This window comes from Cataglyphis hispanica, chromosome 25 (genome assembly GCF_021464435.1).
Source record: "Cataglyphis hispanica isolate Lineage 1 chromosome 25, ULB_Chis1_1.0, whole genome shotgun sequence".
Taxonomy (NCBI): Eukaryota; Metazoa; Arthropoda; class Insecta; order Hymenoptera; family Formicidae; genus Cataglyphis; species Cataglyphis hispanica.
The window spans coordinates 2,799,203-2,826,228 of NC_065978.1; the positions used below are offsets into that span (position 1 = coordinate 2,799,203).

At 44.2% G+C, this 27,026-nt stretch overlaps 1 protein-coding gene across 7 annotated transcripts in view; it reads right to left on the reverse strand.

The window, feature by feature from the left end:
- Nucleotides 1-27,026, reverse strand: part of LOC126858377 (dachshund homolog 2) — a 182,947-nt gene that overhangs the window by 56,649 nt on the left and 99,272 nt on the right. For all 7 annotated transcript variants that reach the window (XM_050608641.1, XM_050608640.1, XM_050608639.1 and 4 more), the window contains 3 exons: nucleotides 10,705-10,781; nucleotides 8,905-9,075; nucleotides 5,114-5,341 (listed from right to left, as the gene is read on the reverse strand). In XM_050608641.1, the coding sequence (XP_050464598.1) occupies nucleotides 5,114-5,341; nucleotides 8,905-9,075; nucleotides 10,705-10,781 (476 nt within the window). The remainder of the gene's footprint in view (nucleotides 1-5,113; nucleotides 5,342-8,904; nucleotides 9,076-10,704; nucleotides 10,782-27,026) is intronic.

Here is a 27,026-nt window from a genome sequence, read left to right on the forward strand (position 1 = left end):
CCCTGTCTTATCAGGGATGAAGAGACATCAGAGAAGCTTCCGGTGCGTCGTAAAAGAAAAAATATATATTTAATATTCAATATTCAATAGTAGGTACACGGTTTCTCGAAAAAAAAAAAAAAGAAAAGTTTTAAATTTTTTTATAAAATATGCACAACATAATTTTTTCACAGCTCTTAACGTTTACTTTGAGATATTTTAAGCTCAAGGCAATATCGATAATCAAAAAGATTTATGATTGATTGGAAATTGGTTGCGTGACTCTAATGGCTCTCGATTGCAATGCAGTTCCCATCAGCGCGAAAAGCGATCTCATCTCGTTTGTATCTCTATGTATCACGCGACAACGGCGTCGGTAATTCGCGTTTCATTCGTAACGCGGATACCTACTCGATAGCCCTGTAGTACGAACGATCGTATCCTGCTTCTCCATCGTGCCGCACCGTCGCTCGCGATAATAGGATTTCACATGAGCGGAGCCTCCCAAGCAGCGACGGCCAAAAATCGCAGGATTTTATGTAGCGAGGTGCGGTTGCCGCGCTGAGCAGCCACCGCGGAACGAGGATGAAGGAGGAAGAGGTGGAGGGAAAAAAAAAGTCGCAAAAGAGATATAAAGAAAGCGGGGAGACGAGAAAATTGGCGAAGAATAGGACGAACAGAGAGAAAGAGAGAAGAGACAAAGGGGGGCAATGGCAGAGGAAGAGTTTCGAAGAGAAGGAGAAAGAGACGTTGTGGGGCTCCTACAATTTTAATTAACCCGATACCGGACACACAGAGCCGATCGCGATCGAATCGGGTGCACGATCTACAAGGAATCTACATAAGATCCTCCACTCGCGGCTACAACTCAATCCCCTCTTTATATTCCGCGTTCGAGTGGAGCCCTTTAACCGGGGGTCCGCGCGCCGGACACACATAATCCCGCTTCCTACGCTTCCCTTATCTCGTCGAGGATCGAAGATAGTAGCCTCGCTGCCGCCGCCCGCGCTCGCTGGCTGGCTTCTCCGCCAGGATCTCTCGGCGGGCTCATATTGTCCCTCGTGCGGCATGTAACTTACCAGCGGCGTGAGGGGGATGGTCTCCTCTCCTTCTCACGAAACTCTCTATCTTGGCTTCGAGAGTGTACTCGCCTCGCCCGTAACGAGCAAATATTTGAACGATAAATGAGAATAGCGCGCATCTTTGATAAGAACAGACGGGATCGTTGTTTTTTTTTTTTTCCGATTGAAAAAGAAACGACGCGTTAAACAGCGAGACTGTGCTTTGCAAGAATTTCTATCGACGCACAGATTTGATTATAATTCCAACAAAAATTATAGAATACGTTCGAAAGCCGCACAGAAAGATATTAAATCAACGGTCTCTTTACGGTCTCCTTTTTTAATCATTCATCTGGAAAATTATCTGCATGTGATTACCTTCGAGCCTATTCAATCGAGCATTCACTCCCGTGCTATTCCGCTGACATTAAACGCGTAACGCTCGGACGAGCGTCTTCGTAATGAGATCGTCGCGATCTTCGAAGCGTGTTCTGGGTTTTCGCGTTGCTCTCCTCGTCGCATGCATAAAAATCTTCGTACGTGTCTCACGGTGCATTAGCGCGTTTACGAAACTCGAGTCGAGGCGCGACGACGGGAGAGGATAAATAAACGCTTTCAGATCTTCATGCTTGCGAGAGCGCCACGATGGTATCTCGCTTTTTTTTTTAGGATAACAACGTTGACAGTTCTCAATCCCGTCTCTACGATAGCAGCAATCCGCTCGCATTAGAGATAGATAGAGAGAGAGAGAGAGAGAGAGAGAGAGAGAAAAAAAAAGAGTAATATCGACAATATTTCCTCATCTCCACGGATTGGCTTAAAACCGACGAGCAAATGCGATGTATGTACGTGGCTGCGCATTCGTGTGTATACGTGTGTATAAGAGTATGCAAGCGCGATGCACGTACGAAGGCGCCCGGATCTCGTGCCGACGGAGATACGAATGCATCCATACGGCTGAAGATTGGTAACACGATAGTGGCCGTATGTAAAACCATCTGGTGTAAAACGAGCTGCTCGTTCGAGTATTAAATCGGACCTCTCTTACTCTCTTTCCGATTACTTCCCTCCCTGTCTCACTCTGTCCTCATCGTCGTCGTCGTCGTCGTCATCGTCATCGTTGGTTGCCCGCCACGCCACGTTTTTTTTTTTTTTTCTCTTCCCTTCCTCCACATCGCAGCAGCGCCCTTTATCCGCTCCTCCCCCCCCCCTCCTCCCTCCCCACCAACCGCCCTTTTCTCATCCGGCCTGTCGATCGACTCGCGCTGAGAGATCTCTGCGTCGCGGAATCCGGATCAACAATAACCGCCGCGCCGCACATTCCGAGCTTAACGTCACAACGTGCGCCAAATGAATTCGTTAGCGTTCACGTGTCCGCGATTCGACTCCCCGCGACCACCCGATCGAGCGCGTCCCTTCTTATTAAAGTCCGCGTGCTTATGGAGCGGGAAACGAGGTCTCCCGCGTGATCAATGAATCATGGACTACCGATAAATAATCCGGTTGAAATATCTTGGCGAGTGACATTGATAATATATCAAATCGGAAATTGTGAATAAATGTATCTACTGTCATAATATTATTAAGGATTTTTCCGTTCGTCATTACGACTTGCTCGCAGGTGTCGCGCGATTTAATGGGAATCCACGATGTAGTTAGCGTCGTCGAGAACGCCAAAAGGAAGGCACGAATTATGCAAGTGAGTCGTGCTCGTGTACTTTGCAGCACAAGGAAAAGGCACAATCGTCGAAGACTGTTCGTTAAGTCGCGAGGTTGGCGACGAGCGGCCAGCGAAGGGGCCACCGGCCATGGGAAGCGAATCCTCGATTTCTTTTTATCTTTCTCTCTCTCTCACTCTCTCGCCCCTCGGGAATTTACTCATCTCCCCTGCGAATCCAAGCACGTGCAACTACGGGAAGCTGCTTAAATGCCGCCGCCAATGCCGAAGTCGCGATGCCCGACGCATTCCTAACGTTAATGCCGGCAAATGCATTAGTTAACGACCCTGAAAATGACACTTTGTATCGGTTAATGGGTAATTAAAGTCCCGTGGTTACGTTTCGCACGGAATTTATTAAACGCGCCGCTGCGACGCGCGACTCCGACACCGGATATCGGACGCGCGTTTATGGGGATTCGCCGCTTAAAATCTGCGAAAACGCTAAGATAAGGAACACGCTTGTAGATCGAGAGCCCGCCCCTTCCGCTGAAGATTGCGATACATCGTCGTTGGCGGATCTGAGAGTCTTTCTCTGCCGATCTGAGAGTCACTGATGCGCACGCTTGTTATTCGGCGATGGTAATTTTATTCCATTTTATAATATATAAAGTGTCACTTAAAAGGATTATAATTTTAAGAGGGAAATGTGTATGTGTTTAGAGAAATGTTAAACGTCATTTACATTTAATATATGTTTATAGTTATATGCTAGATGACATTTATATCCCAGACTTTCTAGATTACAGATAATTCAACACCGTGATATGAATATAAGATTAGACTTTGTAATTGATCGAAGGTGGCAATGTTGCAAAACCGGAAGCGGATATAGCCGATCGATGACAGTTCGCGGACGAATTGCCGCAAAAATGGATTTCGTGTGAAAATCATCTCGAGCATGTTCTTTTCTCTCTCTCTCTCTCTCTCTCTCTCTCTCTCTCTCTCTCTCTCTTGATGTACGATTCGCCGATATTACGTTGAAGAACTGCAATCGCTCAGCTATGAAATCAGCTTCATGTTTTGCGTGTCGTTTTACGTAGCGCATTTTATACGTTTTCCTTTTTCTCCATAATTGCATCTACGAGACGTTCGTGAATCAGCGATTATCGGCGATACACCTCGTCCTTTCGCTTCGCAACCGATCTTAGACAATAGAATTATCGCATACTATTAGCACTAACAATTAGCGACTATAATGGCAACTCGTTTATATCTAATGACATATAAGAGATACGTAGAGAGATACAGATCGTTGGATATACGCGTTATCATCGTTTCCATCATAATTGCGACTTTTTTGTCATAATTAAACCGTGATGATATTTTTCGATCGATATTTAATACGATTCGATGATTTACATGGAAATATCTGTTTTATCATAGAGTTATTAATTCCATCTCAGTGTCGAAGAAATCTCGACGCGTGACAGACGACTACGCGCCCTCTCTTTTTTCGCGTGAAGAGCGTTCTGAGATGATCTCGCGATGAGGATATTTAATAATAACGCCGGCGTTATTTATCACGCGCCGTTAATGAGAAAGAAGTCGTATGCTGCACGTCATCTCGCGCCGCACCGACTCGTTCTTAATGGGCTTTGCCTACGTTCATCGTAATCTACGGTACAGACTCTATCTACGCGACAACGACATTTAATTTTATCCTCCGAGTCGCTCGCACGCTCGCGAACGGCACCTTGTCTTCGCGATGCACCAAACACAATATCTTTTTTTACGAGCGATATCTCACCGGAAAGGTCACGTCTCGCTTCTTCTTGCGCAAAATATTTCATTTGCATGAATCACTTTCGAGAGTCGCCACTCACAAAGGGGGGAACGCTCGTTTTATTGACTCTAGAATTTCGCAATAATAATATGCATCTCGAATTATTATCCTACATTATACACACTTTAGCGCATATTAAAATACCTTGTGCGCGAGGAGAAGCATCGAGTATCGACATCGTGTACACTACAATTAAACATCAAGATAAAAAGCAAAATTCCACGAATTACATCATTCACCGATACTTGTCCTCGCGTTCTTATCCTACGAGTCTCGCTTTCGAATGTCCAGCTCTCCCCGATTACGCACGACATATTATCTCCATTTCGGGTGTTCAGCATCTTAGCGTGATGCAAACAAGACAAAAGTTGAAGAGTAAGGGAGAGGAAAAACGGTAGATGAGGCTGTGAAATAGAGAGCAAGGAGAGGAACTCGGGAGGGGAGAAAGAGCGATGAGTCTCGGTCGACGGGATAGGGACTAATGCCTCTTAATGTGATTCTGGGAGAGCTGGAAAATAATGAAATTGTGGAGAGCGCCCTCAAGTGTCTTAAGAAAGCCCTGCCACTGACCTTTCTCGTAGTTGATTTGCCTCTCCTGCTGCCTCGCGTTGTCGGCCGCGACCTTGAGCAGGCCCTGGATATTCCTTAGCAGGGTCTCCGTACTCGAGACCGAGGGGTCCTGGGCGCTCTGAGACACGGCGACCGCCGCCGAGGCTATCTGCGAGTAGTTGAGGGCCTGGGGTGGACTTTCCGAACCCGGTGCCGGCAACGGCAAATTCTCCGGCACGTCCGACAAATCTGAAAAGCAAGATTTCTCATCTCATTTCCGTCCGAAGAATGTTCGGCGAACGCGGAGAAGAACGAGAGGCCGTCTGCGAGAAAAGCTCGCTGGCGATAAATAAATGCCGTCTATTCTGTAAAAAATGCCGAGCTCATTTCGCGTGAGATTCTTTTCCCGCCACGTTGTCGGCAGAGCAAAACGTCAATGATAAATTCGCCGCAACGAACGTCGAACAACGTCCGACGTAAGGGAAGGGCGGGCGGGCGGGCCCCTCCCGACGTGCGAGACTTATATCGCGTGCGTGTCTCGGAGTCGTAATCTCGCGACGACTACTTGTTACCCTTCGCCACTTTTTGATTTAACGTCAACACGGGCGAATTAAATTCACGGTTTGAACGCTACACGGCGTTCCTCGGACGATTAGTCGCCCCTCTCGGCTTGACCTGTTTAGCATCTCGCTATGAAATATCGAGAAACATCATTATCCATGATTTTGCAATATAATTTACAGCTCTTATTCGATTATCTGCACGAAATTATTTTTACAACTTACGATGAGACGTTTACAGATTCCTTATCATATTGCTCTAAAAAATTTGCAGCAAAATAAATTCCAATTAAAATATCCTGTATAATAATAGAATTATCAATATACGCTTTGTTAAAAAGTTTTAACTAATAAACGTCAAAATATCATGTCTATTTGATGATTTTTAAAAATAATTATTTATTCATTTAAAAAAAGTAATGAAATAAATCTGATAGATAATTAAATAACAAATTAAATTACATTATTTTCATTTATATACTTCTGATAAAACGTTTAAAAGAAAATAAGCTCAAAACAAGGAAAAAAAAAAAACAAAAACTGTGGAAACAAACTTTCGAACGTCTCTATGTAAACACTACATACATTTATAGCGTTCGTAGATCATACAGACACTTTTGTTTATATTTCTAACATGAACATTTAGAATTCAATTTAGTTTACGACAAATAAGCTAATGCTGTTTATTAGTTATAACTTTTTAACCAAGTGTTTCCGGACTTATGTTTAGAGGAACTTTTTTATTCCAAATACAATTTTCTATAAAATCCTGAAGAATTCTCTAACCTGAAACATCCTGTGTATATGTATGTATGTATATATATATATATATATATATATATATATATATATATATATATCTGTCTTTTTGATAACTAAGAGAATAGATAAAAAAAAACTGGGCGCGGGACGCTTCGTGGAAACATGCTTTATTGACACTCTGCTGTTGCACACGTAGTCGCCGTACTTTAAGATCAGCGAGAAGAATGCAGCGGAATCGCGCGCCGGAATAAAGGATGCCTTATGGTTATTGCCAAAGAGGCCGGAGAGAGAGTGGCGATGAGACAAGATGTCTGCGTGGGTTCCCCAGACTTAAGTGATCGCTCGCGGAACAGACCGGCCCGCACTGTAGGCTTTAGCAGCTCGGCTGCTTTACGGCTGGTGATACGTGGTTTATTGTATCGTCTTTTAATTATCTGCGCGCACCTACAACGCCACTCGGTGGTAATCGCGGTTACTTATTGCCATTGGCCGATTTATAATGCTCGGCGCGCGTCTTCGATGTTGGCCGGCGTCTTTTGATAGGGAAGCGCGTCGCTTCTCCGTTCCTTTCGATTCCTCTCCGTCCATTTAAAATCTCGCGCACGATCCTCATTTCCTCTCCTTTTTTTTTTCAGCGCATCCCGAGCGCCTACATCTTCCGCCGCGGCCCATTACAATTATCAGGAGAGAGAGAGAGAATGAGTCTCTCGGAATCTTTTCGCCGCGAAGGCGCGTAAATTTGTTCTTAGTCTTTCGAATTTCTTTCTCTTGACAGGACGATGGGACCACCCGATGAAAAAAGCGGTAAGCAAGCAAACGAAAATTATCCACGGACATAAGTCGTTAAGATGTATCGCTCAAGACTTGAGAAAAAAAAAATTTATCTTTATTTGTAGCGAATGATCGGTCTGGACTCGATCGAGGATTGTCAGATGCAGAAAATCGAGGAGAAATTGCGGTAAATCCGATTCCGAGAATAAGAGTGGGAGATAGTGGCGCGTCTCATTAAATCAGAACTGCATTCCACGGGCGTGTACACTCCCACGGGCGTTCGATGGGGGTTCTACTTAGATCATCCGTGAGCACACCGTAGGTAGGATGATATTCACGTTGCGTACGACACGCTGCGAGACACACAGATTTGATCCCATCCCCTCCTCCCATCCTCCTTCCTCCTTGTCGTACACGGATTGCGCCGGAATTTATACGCCTAACTCGCGCCTTTCGCGGAATTTAAGGGACCACTAATTTGGGAGGGATATACACGGGATCCCCTAATTTTGCGAGCGCGCGGCGGTCCCCGATATTTTCCAATCCACTTGTCAGCCAGCCAGCCAGCCTCTTCGCAGCATGAAGATCGAATAATCTTACGATTTCTGTGAATTCTACTAGCGTCGAAAACGTAATGTCCCGATTCATTCATAAATCACCGAAACGCGCGAATGCGCAAGACTCGCTTTCTCTTAACGATTCGACCGCTCGGTGTATTAAATCACAAGAAACAAAATTAATTAAGACAACGCGAGATGATCGAACGCATCCTCTCACAAATGTTCCTTTCTCTTTCTTTTCCACAGGAAACGCATTCGTGGAACTGATCTCACGTACAAGAAATAGATCCACGGATACGCGACTTTACAAGCGACCCTATGGATTCATTAATTGGACCATCCAATTAACATGCCGACGCGACAATGGTCCAGTCGATTAGAAATCAAAACGATTATGATGCTTCGGTGAGTCGCGGAACGCCGGAACAAGGCAAGGAATGAGATAGCGAGACAAAGCTCGGACGAAGATTCTATCTCTCGATCCATCTTTCATTAGAAAAAATGAAACTAAATATCAAAGATGCGAGTCTAATGATCGCTTTGCGCCGACAGTGACGCTTCTCGCGCGGATACCGCGCATTTTAGAGAACACGGCTAAAGAAGAAAATAAGACCGCATATCGCAGAATGCACACGACGTATCCACGATAAATTCATTAAGAAGCAACAATTACACATTTAATCTTTCTATTAAGTATTATTTTCTCGCGCTAATTCGCGCGAGGCAATTAACGACGCTCCGATTTACATGCGACTTGGCAACCGCTGCGGCGTGTTTCTCAGAGCACGATGAAGGAAGACGAATCCCGAAGCGTCCCTCGCGCTCTCTCGGTAGAGATGATGGATGAGAGGGCCTGACCTGCCAGCCATCTAGAAGAACTCGTCTTTAAACGCGGCGTGTCCGGCAAAATCGATATAATTATTTCACGAGCACGAATCCTCTCGCATTCTCTTTTTCTTTCCTCTTCTGTTTTTCGAGTCGGAATCATCCTTTCGACTTTCGTCGAACGTCAAAAGCGAGAGAGCGCGTTTTAATTGATTGCGCGAAGCGAACAATCTCCTTCGGACCCATCGCTTTATCAGAGATATAAGTATCTCTGGCGGCTCGCGTTGCTGTCACATACTTCGCGAATGTATCGTGAATAAAATTAAAAACATACCTTCGTCCTTTTCGTTGTCATCCTCGAGGTCCTCCGATAGATTATCGTCCTCCTCCTCGTCATCTTGAGAACGGTGCGACGCGCCTGCCTCGCTTCCGGATTGCTCGCCCACACTTCCGCTTCCCGCTGTTTTTGAGAGATTTAAGACTGGGCTGTGACCGTTTGAGGAACCTGAAAATATAAAGGTATCGCGGTCATTAATAAAACAACTCGCATTTAATATAAATACATATATATTAAATATCTAAAATATATATATATATATATATATATTACTATATTTATCCGTTATAACGCATAGGATCGATATCAGACTCGCATTGACATTGCGTCCATGTTTCTAGCCGGAACGATAACGCCGCGGAGAGCGGCGTCAATCTTTCCCGAGAAACGTTCGGTCACGAAGAACGAGATGCGCGCGTCCATCGACCGGACTGACAAGTTGATGGATTTTATTTGCCGCCGCGCATCCCCGTTTAGACGAGAACAAGCGGACTATCCACTTTCCGAATCTCCCGGCCGCCCCCTTCCATCCCGGTTGCGACCCACCACCTCTTTCTCTTTCCGCGCATCCCTTTTTCCTTCCTCCGACCGCCTAAGCGAACGGCGCGCGCGTATTTGATATCCTAGTATTTTAATCCTGACATAGATAGATACTGTTTGGGCAACGGTCGTCGGCGCTGACGCATTGCTTCGGGCCACTCGTGATCTCACGAGTGGTAGACGCACGAGTACCGAACCAGTACGTGTATATGTGTATATAGAGTAGTAAAGACCAGCTCCTCGGCCGTTTACACTCGTACGCGCCCGGAGCTCCATGTATCTCGTTGGCCATTGAAAGAGAGGGATCGCGGTTTTCTCCATTCTCTTCCCAACGCGCGATCTAATGAATCGTACATCTTTTACGTTAAATTGACTCCTGCACACTTCTGCTGCCATTGGGGACTAAAATCACGATAGCGAAGAGTCTCTTGCGTAAATTCCAATTTTATATCTCGTATCATATAATCGCGCGTCTGTTCATATCATATATATTAAAATATGCAAATATATAATCGATCGACAAATTCACATTATATGACAGATTTAAAGATGTATAGTAAACGTATAATAAACATTGAATTGTGTCTCGTCTTTGACGTAGTCTGAGTCTATCCGCGGAAGAGAAAAGGGGAGAGAGAAGGATTTCATCGGATAGATTATAATATTATACGAAATCGGAAAAAGAGGTATAAGGACCGTGCCAGGGCGTAACCCGATATCCGACTTAATCTCCGAGATCCTAAACGCCCGAGACGCCTCTTGGTCCTCGACCGGTCCGCGCGGGCAAACACAAGCCAGATGGAAAGGAATATAGAAAAGGACGATCGCGACTGTGTCGGACCGCCGCGTCGGACTGTGTCGTGGTCAAAAATCTTTCTGCGCCGCTTGACTTTGAGTCCGCATCGATCGACCGTTCTCTGGCAACTCTGACGATTAAACATCTCGCGTTACCGACTTCGAATCCAGGTGACAGACGCCGCGACGAGACAGGTAGAAATACGAGAAACGGTATTGAAAATTATAAACCCGTAAGAAATGTCAGCGAAATAATTCATATTGTTCTTTCGAAACCAATTTCTTCGCTTTAAGCACATTGACATAATTAACTAAAATTCAGTTTGATATTTGAAGCGTTAATTATTAATTGATTTAAAATGCAAAATAATATTGACGTGATTTTTTACATAAAAAGAAAAAAAAATTACTATGATTAAACTGAAAAATGGAGCTTCGAAAGGTTCGCTTATGCAACCTTACCATTGTGCGAGCTGAGATCCCTGGGTTTGTGGTCCAAAGCCAGCGCTCTCTCGGCGTCGCTTCTCTCCTCGCGGAGCCTGTAACAGAGAAGGAAAGAGAAAAGAAAGGTTTCGTATTAATCCGAGGGGATTTAAATCGAGCGAGCGCGGAGGTGGATTCTCCGCCGCACTACGTAGGGTATTAATTAAATAATTATTCTAGTCGCTGGACGCAAGGGATCCGCGTAGGAAGATAAGTATCGGTCTCGCGCACACCGCGACGGTTCTCGGTCGTATCACACCGTATACCATGTATCGTTCTCAATCGCCTCGTCCTCTGTGACATCGCATTTATTTAATCCGCCACAAAGACACCATAAAGAAGAATCTCATTTTTGACGTCGCCAGCGATAAGCCGATGAGATTTATTCAAACATAATTGCAAAACAAAATATCTGCAAACGAACGGAGCGGAAATCAATTCGTAAAGCATATTTCACAAAGATTCTGTGGTTTTTCCGCTTTAAATTTTACTTCGATTCCTTCGAGCATCCCGCTTTACGAGACGCTCGTTAATGCGGCGCCGGAGCTTTACGCTCCCGCGCCACGAGAAACTTTTAATCTTGGCTTTATATTGTTTGACACTCGTGCCCGCGGGCTCCATCGCGTGGTTTTACCAGCAATCGTTAAGATTTCTGTCTCAATGTCGCATTAAGAAGCAAGCGAGGATTACGGAATCGAATAGTTTCCGTCGTAAAGCCGAGAGGGAACGAGCCAAATAAAAGCTTCTTGCAAAATTATATTTTAGCATGGTTCTCCTAACATCAACACGAAAGGTATGATTGATGTTTGTAGATTTTCCACAGATCGCGATTAACAGAATAATTAAAATTATCAGCCCCATCATTGCTTAATGAGCGTTTGACTACTCCTCTGAAATAATATCACTTCGCGGCAGAGAGAAAATAATTTTCGGGTGACAAAAGAGAGTTCCGTGGTAGCCAAGCCCTTTGGCTAAAGAACAGGCGGGCGGATTCCTTAATCGTGAGTAAAGAGTTGAGGGCGAGAGCGACCCTCGACAGGATTGCCGCAGAAAAAGGGGGACGTCCACCGATGCCACGGCTTTTATCATGAGGTTTATAGCGCAGGTCATCCGCATAGTCGCTTTATATTGCAAGGAGCGAAAGAAAGCAAGAGAAAGAAAGAGCGAAGAAAATAAAAACGTATCTCACGTGCGATTATGCTCTTTCACTATTGATTCACTTCTCTTCTCTCCCATTCCCCCCTCTTTTTCCCTCTCCTTCCTTCTCTTTCTCCTTCTTTCTCGCCTTTTTCCTTTTTTCTCTCTCCTCTCATACTTCTCCACTCGCCAAATTATTCTCCCGGGTATATTTTTCCCAGCTTCTACGGGTTGTGGTTCGGAGGGAGGGGGAGGTGCCTCTTTCGCACCTCGAATCGAACCGCGGACCATTAAGTAAGAAGTTAATATCATTAAACATAATATTGGGCGCATCTGGGAGCCGCAGAGCACTTACCGACCCCTCCGTCCACCCTCGCCCCCGCCCCTTGCTCGCCGCCGCAAAACCCTCCTGTCTCAGCCCCATACTTCGTTTCTGCACCGCGAACTCGGTCCCCCTCGTCCCTCCCCGCTCGACCCTCTGCAACCGCTTCGCTCCTTTTCACTCCCGTCCGTCTCCACCCTCCTCCCTCTCTATCCTTAATTTTTTAATGAGAAAATGCTTTCAAAGAGCCGGAGAGAAATACTGTGTCTACGAGCGATAAGTTACGGCGGTGTTAAGGGAAACGGAGAGCGGCTTTACGTGTGCGATTCACACAGGCCGCAAAATATAAAGATTTTCCGCGATAAGGAAGAAAATCGAGAAAAGGACTCACTTCTTGAGGATAATAATGTCAACAACATGACATCGCCACTGGGCATTGCGATAATTCGAATGATTGTAACAATTTTAATGATAATTAAATTTTAATTGGTAATGCGAGTCTATTAAGACAGAGGCAGTCGAGGCGATAAATTTCGCATCTTGTATTCTTTTATATTTCGCCCCTTTTTCCCATAACAAAATCATCGACAATTTTCGAAGGCGAAATGGCGAATGAGGAAAACGTCAGGCGGAAGTGGATGGAATGAGACGCAACGCGCAGAGTCGATTCATTTAGACGTCGCGAGCTTGCAATAACCTGGCTACGAACCCGGGGTTATTAAATTTGTAATTAGTCGAATATTACACGCTCGACGTCGCGGCGCGTTCACCGTGTCTACGGTTACGCCACGGTGTCCGCCGCGCGCATTTTCGCGTCTACGTGCATGTTTAGCGTGTATCCGCGTGCGCTATTGCGTTAATACGGCTTTCATTATGCGCGCGTAATACGGCTCCTCCGCTCGCGGATCTCTCTCTCGACGATATCCGAATAATTAGTGATCGCGGCCCTACCTCGCTCGAGGCAAAGCCTCGTACACGCGAGAGAAGGAGGGAAAGAGAAGCCGCCGTTTTCCTGACATTTCGGTGAGGAAACAGCGGCGTATCCACCAGTCGAAATTACGATCTCGTTAATCGGAAGAGGAAGCAAGAGGGAGCAACATTTATATTAAATTCGTCGTCGCAATAATTAATTCCTTCATAAATAATCGCGGTCACGAGCTCTTGCGAGTCATGCCCCGATGGTGCTCGCCCACGCTTTGCGCCTCGCGAAACTAATAAGCCCCGTGCCCAAAACGCGCACCACCCTCCTGTATCTTTAGCTTTAATTTTGCGTCAGTAATGACGAACTCTGCGGGGATTCCCTATCCGATGTTCAGAAACGGCCGCTTCGAACAGCGGGAGTTCATTAAGAAACGGGCGAGACTTCGAAGGCCGAGAGAGAGAGAGAGAGAGAGAGAGAGCGGCTATGATTCCAGATCGTTTCACGAAATTAGATCGCGGATCCTCGTGGACGGATATTGCTCGCCGCCTCGCGGATCCGACGCGCGTTCACAATCCAATACATAACGCGGGCTTCCTCCCGATGCTCTTCTCCACCCGGTCATATTTTTCCGGTCGGCATTCCGGAGAGACGTATGTATGTTTTTTCAGTCGCTTTGACGTTTTCGATCAAAACGGGACGCGCGACAAACAATGGGGTGGGATTTCCGCGTCCACCCCAAACGCATCGTGCGCATAACGCATCCGATAATGACGATAGCAATTGTAATTTCGGCACGACAAAGGGCCTCTGTAAAATGGCGAAGGTATGTCCCCGCGCTCTTCGATCCGGCGCGGCCGTCCAACAGCTTTTTTAATAAACGATACACGTGCCATCGGCGTTCCGGCATTCACATACGCCAATGAATTTTTATCGCGACGCGTCGTCGCATGTCGCGGCGTGTAAACATTTTTTTTTTACCTAAATCGCGAATCCCCAATTATTCGCGCGTTTATCCCGTTATCGAGTAACGTAAAGCCCGAACGTCGTAACGCCGATCGACACACTGTTACATTTATAACCATCAAGCGAACGAGACGAAAATTTTGCAGAGCCGCTAACTGACATGAAAATTTTAATCTCCGTCAAAAAATTTCAGTCTACTTTGTATACGATAAATTATCAAGAGGTATGCTAAAATGATTCATACACAACTTTTGAATTAAACTAAAGTCAAAAGATATATATATATATATATATATATCTAGGTAATGCTAACTTAATACGAGTGATTTCGTAACCGTTTGTTTAATTCTATATACGAAATTAATCTTGTAGGAGGGCGCAACACATTTTCTCTCTGTACACGTATATCTGGAGAAGGGTCGCTTTCTCGTAGTTATTTCGTCCAAGTCGAAATAATAAACGACCTGGATCTGTGCGGAGGGTCGTAACATGATCCTTAGCGCGCGCGCTTCTACGAGTCCAGGAGTGAAAATTCCACCCTTAGGACCGTGACATTTGAAGCGAAAGGGGTTCCGCGCGACTCTCTCGTAACGAGTGTTCTCGTTGCAGAAGCAACGCGATCTCAAAAGGATACTTGCAATTGTAAGGCGGTATTTTCTCGAGTATTATGTCAATGATCGTATATATATTACGATTAACGAATTAAAGAAAATCTGAAAATCTCAATAAATTATATCGATATCAATTCTTGTTTCAAAGATATAATTTCGTGTTCGCGATGCACGTCAATTTAGCGAGGGCGCGCGATCTAATTCAAACAAACGCAAAGGGCAGAGAGGAAAAATGGGGGACTTAATTCGGGAACGTGGCCGAGACCATAAATTACTGACGGGAGATTCCTCGCTGACGTACTACAAGCGTTGAAACTCTGGTTCCTTCGCGCGAAGGGCGATGGATTCGAATTACAAACGATGCCGTCGCCGACAAAAAGGGCCAGGAGAGTGGGCCGATCCTCTGTGTTCTCTCTTGCCAAATCTTTACAGATATTATCCGGCATATCGCGAGAGACGGACAACATTTATCAAACTGTGCGCGCGACCCGTGGAAGGCTCTCTCCCGAATTCAATCAGCGGATGCCTGACATTCCACGAACATCAATAGGGCAAGTGAAGTAAGACGTCTGACTTTCTCACATTAATTTCCCATTTTCTTCCATTCTATCTCAAAATTCCAAGTTGCAAGGAAAAAAAATCATATTGTTACATTTTCAAGATATAATTACTTGAATAAAAATTTCGTATCATTATAAGTGATTAATAATTATCTCTTCTCAATTCTAATCTATACCGTATTATTTATTATTATGTTTTTATCGTAAAAAATTTCAACGGATTCTTTGTTCTTGATCTAAAACAAGGAACATTTTTTTTTTCCGTAAATATTAATTCGATCCTCGACGATAGCATCCGTACGATACTCGTGTAGTATGCCTGCGATATTGACTAAACACTGAATGTGTATCTCTAATAAACACACTTCCCGCTTCGGAATTTGTCTATCGGAAAATAATCGCCGGTATTCGACAACAAGAGCAGCGCCATCGCAAAATCCATAAACATCATATCGGCATTCTCGATATATGCCGGATGTAGTAACTGACACATACTACTATACTATATATACATATTACTATATACTGTATTCTCAAGAATGCATAGAAACGCGTATAAAAATCATAAATCTTTATTACGTTAAATTAAAACAAAAAAAGATGACACGAGAGATACACACTTGGAACATTTTTTTTTTTAAATATCGTTCAAGAGAGTACCTACGCATTTTTTAAATTAGTTCTCACTTCTTCGGACCCTCGTCGTTTTGACTGATAGATCCGAGCGGCGGTCACGACGCAATCGTACACAGGCTACCGTAGCGAACTCCATATCAATCCGTGTGTATTCGCCCTCGCGCCTTCCCGCACGTAACGAGTCATGATAAATGACATGAGAGACCCGCCGACGATTGAGATTAATTCACCAGCGTGCGTCTTGCAATTGACTTTGACGTCTGCACAATCCGAGGCGGTTTCCACGCCGGAAATCGCGCCGCTCTCGCTTTCTCCATCGTTTCACGATCCTCCGAAATTGGCCCAACACATTCGGGGATCCGAGATTAATAACGGACGAGTCATCAGGCAATTGCATTCGCGGCGCACAAAGCCGTGTGTCGTTAAAATTCAATTCTTGACGGGAGTCGGAATTATTTCGAGAAATCGATCGAAACATCTCGCCGAGAAAGGCGAAGGAGCGGAAGATCGCGGCGAACAAGGACGCGCGCGGGTCGCCCCTCCTTTCGTTTCCGACGAATCCAGCTAATTATGTATCCCTTGCGGGACCCCCGCGGACAGGAAATGAGACTCCCCGAGTTCTCCTCATCCGTTCCGTGTATATGTATATGTATATATATATATATATATATATATATATATATATATATATATGTATATATATATAGAAGGATATGTCCGCACACATCTACGCGAGCGACGTACCGTATTCCCAAAGTGAAAACGCAGTTGTATTAAGCCGAGGCCGAGGGGATCAGATACGAGACGGCGGCGATAACCTCCGACTTTATCCTCGCGCGGGACAGCGGTTTAATTAGACGACGCCCGAGATTCGCCTAGAAATGTTGATTGAGCTAAATTGTTTTCCTCGGGGGCATGCACACCGTCTTCGCCGTCATTCGACCGAGGCGTTTTCCTTTAGCCGGCCGAGGGACACCTATCCTACGCGTTCCGGGGGTGCTAAGGAGACAATGCTGATTAAGCGACGAGATAACCGGCTGTTTAGTCAAACGACTCCCGGATCGTTTCGACGACCCGATTGTTTCGCCTCGGATTTTGGCCGGGGACAGGCTTGTTAATTCATTCCGCAGAGGACGATCCTGCCGGGAGGATTTAACGCCAAGTACGGTTACGCGAGTAATCTTACGTGAGGATTCTCAATACGCATTCGTATCTCAAACTAAATGCGAAAAGCAAGAAAAAAATATAAAATGTAAACATCATTGACGAGTTAGCTTACCTCACGACGATACGTTGATGACGCACGAATAGAAGCGTTAATGTGAAAGGTCGTAATTTTTCTTTTGGAAAGCAAGCGCTTAAAATGTGAACACGCAGCAGAACGATTTTTCTGTCATCGAGTTACCGAAAATCCGCAGAGTACTCGCAACCATTAACGTCGACAGTTAGAATGGAAATAGAATGGTAGTGTGTAACGCGGAGAAGGACTGAAGGAGACTGAAATGATTTCTCTTTCGTTAATAAACACAACCAATGTTTATGTTTATGTTGATGTTCTTTCATCCGGTTCCATTCGTTCTCGTAAATACGTGTATACCAAATTTACATATGTATGTGTAATCGAGTTCGGCTAATTTTATATGACAAAACGATATTCATCTTCGTACACTCGAAAATCTATATAATTAACCGAGGCTTTTGCTGGCAAGATTGATGACTTTGCACATAATTTGGAACGTATTAAATGTGCAAATTTTAATTAATTAAAATATTCTTTAAAAATTCAGGAATCTTTTAGAAAAAATAAATAAATGCAATAAAATTAACAAGCACGAATAATGCAATTTTGAAATGCTACAATTAGGCATAAGAGAAATAATGTATAAACATATAGTCGGAATAGAATTCTTACGTAACACTATCTCTAGTTAATATTTAATGTACCGTACAAACGACTGGACAGAGCGATAGCGCGTCAACGGAGAACATATTAGGTTTCCGTAATAAAGTGTAATGCGTAAGACAAGCCCCGAGTAGAGAAGCTCGTTAACAGATAGCACTTTGAGTGCACCGGCACTATGCGTCATACATCAGAAATGACGTTCGGGGTATGCGAAGTAGGGGTGCCTAGAAAGGGTCTGAATTATGAAACACGGACCCACCCGATTCTCGAGGAATGTACTTTGCTGTTACCACTTGTGTATGTATATGTATAACTATGCTATACATACGTACGACTTAAGTAACGCGTAACATGGCCATTTTATATTTTAAGGAAACATTTTTTACACCTCGCTGCTTGTTTTTACGATCTGACGTAAAACATTAGATGTGAAAATGAAAGAATACCGATCACGATATTCTAATCATTATACAAAGTATTTCTAAATAAGTGCAAAAAATTTTATGAGATGATTCTTTGTCGAAAATTACGAGGGGTCTTTCATATGTACTCCTATATACCTCCCTGAAGAGTCACAAGAGTATACCTTCAAAATGGAAGGTGAAATTTAAATTTTTATTTTTTTTTTTTTTTTAGATTTTGAACAAGTTAGAAAAATGAAATTTAGTGGACATTTTCCGCTGGTAGAAAGGATATTTATTAATATTTTTTTAATCTTCTCGTTATTGTTATAAGGGAATGAAATTAACAACCCTTATTCAATTTTTTATTAGAATTTTTTAACAGACCGGAATGTAATCATCTAAAAATATACGTTAAAAAGTTTGATTCCTTTGAAAACTTTTTTATTTTTCTACTTTTTTCATAAAATCAATAGTTTTCAAAAAAAAAAAAGATATATATAAAATACATTATTATGCACAGCACCGTCCTAAATGTTATAGGTTTCGAGTTACAAGAAATTGAATTTTAGAATAAAAAAAAGAAAGCAAAAGAAAATTAAAGTAAATGTTGGAAAAAATGAAACAAAAATAATACAAAATTATAATTAAGAAAAATCTAATTTTCACGTTTTCTTTTGAAAGACTGTAACTTCTCAGGGAACGATATAGGAATATATGTTTATATAAAAGACTATTCCTAATTAAAGAATCATCTCCTAAAATTTTTCGATTTATTTAGAAACACTCTGTATACTCGATTCGTTCATTAATCTTTCCGTATTATTTAAGGCGCATCGCGGAGAAAAAGTCTTATCGCTCTTGAATGTTTCGTCGAGAAGCAAGCACAGTGATCTGTGACCACAGAGTCTTTCCCCTCCCGGTCGTCGTTTCACGGACGTAAAAGGGCGACGGTTTTCCCGCGGCTGATTCGCCCCGTGTTCCATCATGGGCCGCGCGCGAAAGCCTCGAGAGCATTTTTCAATTCTCCGCAAAACTTTACGATAGGCATCTTCCCCGGGAGGAGAAACGGGCGCACATCCCGCGCGAAACATTTGTACATAAATCTGAAAATTATGACCTTCGCGCTCCCTACCTCCGCGCGCTTCCTGCACCCCTCGCGCTCTATGTCGCGCCATCCCATCGGGAAGCAACAGCAGCATCATCGGGGGGACATATGCCTGCCAACGCGTAACGGAGAGATAACCGCGGGCTAACCCCTCGATCTGAACGCAACGCGTACGTACGTGCGTGCGTGCGTGCGTGCGTATATACGAGGTCGCATATCTTGGACGCGTGGTGTGCGTCGCGACGCGTTACCGTTCTGCCCCAAAGTCGCCCATAAAGGCCGATATAAATTAGAATCAGTGGAAAATAAAAATCACTTTCCAGCAATACGTCGAGCTGCGCGCACGGATCGTTCGATTAAGGGCTATCGATGGTCGTTACGGGATCACTCTTATCCACGATGTGATAGAAAAAAGAGATACACAAAGATAGAGGTCGGGAAGGGGGAGTGGGGGAGAGAGAAAGAAAAAAAGATAGAGCATGATGGGGCTTATCGCGGTTTCGGATGGAGTCTATCTGCGGGGGTTTCACGCCGCGCGTCGGGACGTTTTTATCCCAATTCCAGTCCCTCGTGGACTTTTTACGTGCCCTAACCCGCCGCTACTTCGTGCCTCTTTCACGCCAAAATAGCGGGAGACTTCGTTTCGTAGGACAGGAAAAAGCCCTTCGATACCTTTCGGAAAATGCTCTACGTCCGAAAGCTGTGCGTATCTTCGTGAGCTTTATCCGTTATACGGATTTACAAGACGGCATCGAAACTTAACATTTCAATATATAGAAAAATAGATAAATACTGGAATTTGACGCAATGAGACTTTCCCTCTCTCTACCCTATCTCGGATGAAATTCAACATCTGACGTACATCGGTACAAAAGAGAAGAGAAAGTACGATAAGATCTTTACCGCAGAAATTTCAATCGTAGGGGATTAAAATCGAAATCGTCGAGGGGAAGTCGAGTAAATCAATTCTTTGGCGAGATCGCTGAAACTTTTGACGCACCATCGATTAGACGGACTATCGGAACCACGTGCGCGCATATAAATAATTCCATTCCGATTTACCCCTATCGTCGCTTCGAGGCTGGGGGCGAGATGTGCAGACTCGGGCGGAAAGGAGGGTTGTCGTAGAGCGACGGTTCTGCTCCAAGTTTGGCGGCGATAAGTCTCCGCTGTTCGATCGCTTCCCGGCCTTTTCCGAACGCCTGGATGCTCAGCCGGCAGGCAAAACGCAAATAAACTCACGGATACCGGCTCCTCGCCGCAGCTTCCAATGCCGCCAGCCCATCCCCATCCTTTCCCACCTCATGTTCGCCCCCTCTTTCTCTCTCTCTCTCTCTCTCTCTCCGTGTATCCGGCAGAGTATATTCAAGAAAAATACGTTGTGAGAAAAAAATCGGAAATTATCGCGCGATGCGACGCCCAGGCTTTTCGTTTTCGCGACATAAGATGTATATAGATCAGAAAATGTTCTTACTGTTATCAGGAGATTATACCCGAATGATAAAATTAACATATTTTTCTCTCTCTCTTAAAATCTTTAATATCATCTTTCATCATCTGAACAATTTTTTTGATGAAATCTGTATTCGTGAAAATTGTATCGATTTTAATTTTTTTTTTTTTTTTTGGAGAGTAAAATTTATTGAAACATAAAAATTTGTTAAGACTTTTAATTCAATAGAGATTTTTTTCTAAAGAGAGAAACTGATTAAAAAATATAAAAAGGAAAAGGGATAATACATTTGTGATCTTCCATCTCTCTTTTTTTGGTAGATGCGTATATAATATACATAGTATACAATGACATAGGTGCAGGCGACGCGTGTGCAAAAATATACGCGTAAAAGGGCCCTTATCGGGTTTGCGCAAGAATAGGATTCGACGACGCTTCCGAAAGCCATAACCGAAACGGTAACCGCCACCCTCTGACTGATCGAACTTATTCTTTTCCTTCAAACCACCCTCTCTCCCTCCCTCCCCCTCCCCCCTTTCGTCGCGCATTCGAGTTCCAGCGATAATATTTGGCTGAAAGAGCGGTGGGGGCCCTCGAGAAATGGCGGCCGCGTCATTTTTCTGGAAAATTGAATAGACAAAATCGAATATTTGCCTACTCAGCCGACGATTCTCTCCCTATGTCGATTTTTCGGCGAGGAATCGTTTCAAGAGATAAAGATCGGAAAGAGATAACGGAAAGATTGAAATGGAGACAATATCGTGAGTAACAATGTTGCTTCGTTTAAAAAAAATAGCATTTGCGCGCGATAAAAATAAAGGCGCGCTTAATTACTGTTTATTAGCACCAAACAAGATGACACTCCACACCCCTTCGCCTCGCACCTTCGCACTTTCTCATCAACCTACGCTTAATTTCTAACCCTTGCGCACCATCCGAGCGAGCGAGGGGAAGGCGGAAGAACGCCGGGAGTATATTAAGCGACACTCGGAATTACAAATAACAAATTGCAATTTGATTCCCCGTACGCCACGCTCGTACGAGGTGGGGAGTTTCCGCAGGGCCGAGGGCGCAATTTATCATTAGTCCGCCGACAATTTGGTGACGGCCTTGCGACCTTCTCGGTCGCAGTGAGGGAAGTACGTTGCTCGCACGCGAATAGATACGCGTTTATATATATATGTGTATATCAATATTTGGCATCCGAGTATTTTGAGTTTAGATAAAATTTCTTTTCTTAATAACCGTAAATATATTAATTGATATATAAATTTATATTAATTTTCAATTGACAAGTTTTTTTTCTACGTTTTCACAAGAAACACGCGATATTTATATAAATATTCTTCGAATTTGCCAATCGAGAGAAAACAAACAACGTGAGCAAGTGGCTCATATCCTTCGCGCATCATCGCGGTGAAAAATACGTCGCTCGGAATCATCGCGTACCGGGTGATCCCGAATAAACAGAACCGGGGCTAAGCCGATGGCGGTGAAGGGACCTCGAAGGACGAGCATCCACGGTAGGTGGGTGGAACGCGAGGGAGGCGCGGACTGAAGCGGTTTATATGGCTGTATGGCTAAAGGCGCATCCCCCGAGCCGTATCGATCGTTGACTTTAAAATTCAAAGAGACCGACAATAGCTTCCCTTTCCGACGAGCCTCTGTACTACAATATCATATTCCGTTCCTTTCGTTTCATTGTCTGGTAAAGCCTGCGCTAATAATAAAAGATTGCTACCCTGGAAGCTATGCTCAGAGAGAGAAAGAGAGAGAGAGAAAGCAAGGAAAAGCGTGTAAGAGATAAAGAGAAAAGATGCGACCAGCAGAAAGAGAGAGAGAGAGAGAGAACAGGGGCTCGGCTTGGAAAAGTCTTCCCAACTTCGGTGCTACATCATCCAGATAGCCGACCCATAATGCGCCGGTGAAAAGTTCGTCGAATTCTGCGCGAATTTAATATGCCGCGCACGACCGCCCCTTTGTGCCGCTTTTGTTACGCCGCTGTCATTCCGCCGCGTGCTGTTTGGTTTAACTGCGATTTACGTTGCTCTAACTATGATTAACACAGTTTCCAAATTTACATCCTAGACCATTATCGGGGTATTCTTTTTTTCTTCTGTACGAATTACATTATCTGAGAACGTCATCATTCATAATCCATGAATCTAATTCGATGCACGATTGCGAGAAACGTGAGGAAATAATACTGGATAACGGGTTAAGAACGATTTGCCGAGATAAAAATGAAAGGGATCGAGGAGAGAGATACGATAGACATTCTTCTGGCAAGAAGCAACAATAAAGCCCGTCAAATTACATAGGTAACGAGGACAGAAAGCGAGATATTTGTACGGGAAGAAAGGGAGATGGTATAGCCGGAGGGGACGTAACAATGGACGATCATATTAAATCATAAATGTAAACGAAGATGGGGAGGTGGAATGAGAAAGACGCAACTATACCGCACAACCCCCAATAATGAAACTCCTCGATCAGAAATATGACCGCGTTTCTACATCTACGCTTTATTATCTATGTAACTTGTCGATAAAAGTTATTTTATTAGCGTATCAAATAATTTTTTTTTGCACAGAGAGAAAGAATCCTTAGTTAATTTTTCATTCAGAAAAATTAACTAAGGATTCTTTCTCAAAATTTTAATATAAAGTTATATAAATGCTATATTTTCTCTTTCATAGAGTAAAAATATTCTTGTAAATTTTTTTACATACACGATGACTTTCGGCAACACATCAGTCGAGAGCAAATCGAGAGCCACCTGCGTGAGTCGCGCAAGAACACATACTCGCGATACCTGAATCGAGATTAAACGTTTCGAGGGATGCGAAATGAAATATTTAGCGATCCACAGGGCCGCCGAAACGAACCCCGTGCAATCGGCGGAACCCCTTTGTCAGCACATTATAGACATGGAAACGAACAGGAATGCAGTGTAACCCCTTGTCACCGCGTATGTCGTACACGTTGAATTATTATAACGTCGAACGCAGCAATGGACTTTTATCTTTCGATCCAACTCTCTCCCCCTATATAAGTACCATGCTCTTCTCCCTCTCATTTACTATTTCAAATATCTCGCAATGTCACATCCGTGAGATTTCTATTTGCGCATGAATAAAATCTTATATGTACGGTCAATCAATTTTTAGTTATCACTTAATTACCTTTACAAAATCTTCGACTTGCCTATTTCGTTCATCAATGTGTATTATCGAGTGAAAGAAAACGACCGACGATTGTATCGCAAAATGACTGCGCATGGGAAATGTAGAAGAAAGCGAGGGAAAAAGGAGAGGGGGAATAAAAAAAAAAGCTGACGAGTCATTCGCCGAAATGGATTAAGTCGTGCGAATATTGACGCGCGGTGTTGGTTAGATCGATCGGCCGTGTGTTTCACGGAAAGACGGGCGGGCGGACGGACGCTGAATGGACCGGATTGAAATGTCGGACGGCGTGAATGGCGGCTTAAAAGAAATACATTAGCGCAATGTGAAGGGTTACTTGAAAATAAACTGGAATAAGCGAGTGCTGCGCGCGCGCGGTTACACTCAAACGCCACCACCGGCTGATGGTGGTTGGTCGGGCGCGCATTCGCCCTTTCGGGCGCTGGGTACTCGATCATTCTTTCAATGCAGAAACGACACGCCACCGAGGGTGAGCGTCGACTTTATGGACAGCCCGAGATTTTCCACCCGACACTCGCTCGCGTTTTATCCGCGACGAAGAACGCGCGAACGATCTCCATTCCGCAACTAATGCGCTTTTTTCCGCGAAAGTGAGAAAGCGTTTTTATCGAGCAACGTTTACGAATTGTTTTCATGCAAATCGCGTATAATAAAATTATGCATATGAATATTACCTTTGAACAATTAAAAATTAAATATAATATGTATATGAACTCTCCTGCATAATTTTTTTTTTAAAGATGCGCGCGAAAGATTTGGATCCATTTAAATGAATTGATAAATGCAACGAGCAATAATTTGGACCGAGTCAAAGTCGCGCCTATATGTCAGTCAATTGCAATGGATATTACAACTGTCAAACAGGTGCATTATTCGAACGTATGCTTTACGACAGTTTTATTATCGGCCCCCGGTGTTCAGCGGCAATATTTAACATTTTATCCCGCCGCTTCCAGCTCCCTCACCTTTATCCCTTCCGAGAAAGAGTTAAAATTTTATTTTTCAACTATACATATACGTAAAAGAGCGACGGGGCGAAGGAGCCCCTTCGAATCGTTTCATAAAAGTCGTCTGGCACATTCGTTCTCCTAGATTATTGCCCCATCCGCGAGTCGACAACGCATGGGAGAGAGAAACGCGGAATATATTATTTTATTTATTATTTCATTTTAAGGCCACATCGCAACCGTTCTCTTCTCTCTCACTCCGCATCTTCGGAGGATTAAGGCGGACGGGCATAAAGTACGGAAACGCCTCGTTTTACGTCACCTTGGGATCTCCGCGAATATTCGAAGTATCGGCGAGAGACGTTCCTTATGGGACCGCTCTCTCCATAGAAATCGTTCATGTGCGTGATTTTAATTAAGCCAACGTTTATCGTAAAATGCGACTGTACAAAGTTTCGATCGTCGTCTGTGCACGTCATATATGTATGCGTGTGGTCGGCCGTAATATTTTCATTTCTAATCTTTGTTTTTTTTTTTTTAATTCAAGTAGATGATTGTTCAATGATATGACTCAAAGAGGCAAATAATTCTAAATATTAAATAAAAAGAAGAGGATATATTCTGACAAAAATTCGAGAAACAATATTTTTGGAATATTGCCTGAATCGTAGCAATCTTCGCAATCAAACGGAAATAAGTGGCACTCGCTTACGCTTTTTACGACGCTCATGTCATCGTGTCGCGCGCGTTATCGCATTAAGTCGGCTCGCGCGAGCTTCATTCAAATTCTTATTCCGCGAGGGAGAGACGACTCTTCGTAAAATTAAGGGAGCCATAACACGAAATCGTTGTAACACAGTGTCTTTCTGCAAGGGTGAAGAAGAAGACTGGGGAACAGGGGGGGAAAGAGGGGGGAAAGAGGGGGGAGAGACGGCAAACGCTCCCGCAGCTGCGACATCGCGAAATTACGAGGTGGCGGGTGGGACTCGCCGTGTCGCTCCTTAGAGGAAGCGTTGACAAATGACGGAGGCAACTTTTATTATTTTAGATGTCGGCCCATCAGACGCGCGAGCGGTTACAGCCTCACGAGCCGCGGCGTCGACTGGATGTGTTTTACATACATTTTGTAGCAGCGCCCCCTCCCCACCCCCGCCCGGGGCGAGCTGCGCACCCCCGTTGACAAATGGCCTTGGGGTTTTATTAGACGAACTTTTTAAGGTACTCCCCCGAGCGCGCGCGAACGTGTGGTTACACTAAATAAAGATAAGCCCCGCGCGCACCGTGCCGAGCACGGTTTTTCCTCGCTTTTCCTCGCGTGTTATTTTCTATCGTTACGAGATCGACATATTTCGTATAGCATTTGAACGAATCGATTCATCATTCGTCATTTATCGCGACGATGAGCAATTTTTTTTATGCATAATAAAGTAAGAATCGTATCTATCTTTGAAGAATTTCTTGAAACGGGGGTTATCAGTTTTCCACAACAAATTCAACAATCTTCTAAAATTACATTTCACGCGGCTGCGTCAAAATATCAGAATAATCCTCCGATTTCTCGCGAGAGAAGGCAAGTCGAATGCACGTTTCGCTCGGGGAGCATATTTACGCTGGCGATGACAAATGGTTTTTAGCACTCGCGGTGGGTGGAGAAGAGAGAGAGAGAGAGAGAGAGAGAGAAAGGGGGACAGAAAAGCAGAGGGCAGAAGAGAGAACTAGAGTGCTTCGCAGATGCGTCGTGACTGATGATCCCTACTTCCAGATGTACTATATACTCCCGGGTACTTTTATCGGCGCTTGTTTGTTCAGCGAGCTCCGAAATACCAGTGGCAACGGCGTGCCGTCGCAGTGGATCACGCGTGGTGTTGCGCGGGGAGAAAAAAAGGAGAGAAGAGGAGGAGGTGGAGAGATGATGGTGGCAGCGAAAGCGAAGCGAGCGACCGCGATTATCGGCGACGGGAAGAGAGGAGAAAAAATGATAGTTGCATCAACACAGCGCGTCCAGGCGCATATATATTTATATGTCGCCTCGCGATGTTGGGCTTTCGTCGTACCCGATGATGGACGTCTATCACGTGAGACAACGTCCGAGGCATTTGCTTCATCATCATCATCATCATATCGTCTCGTCT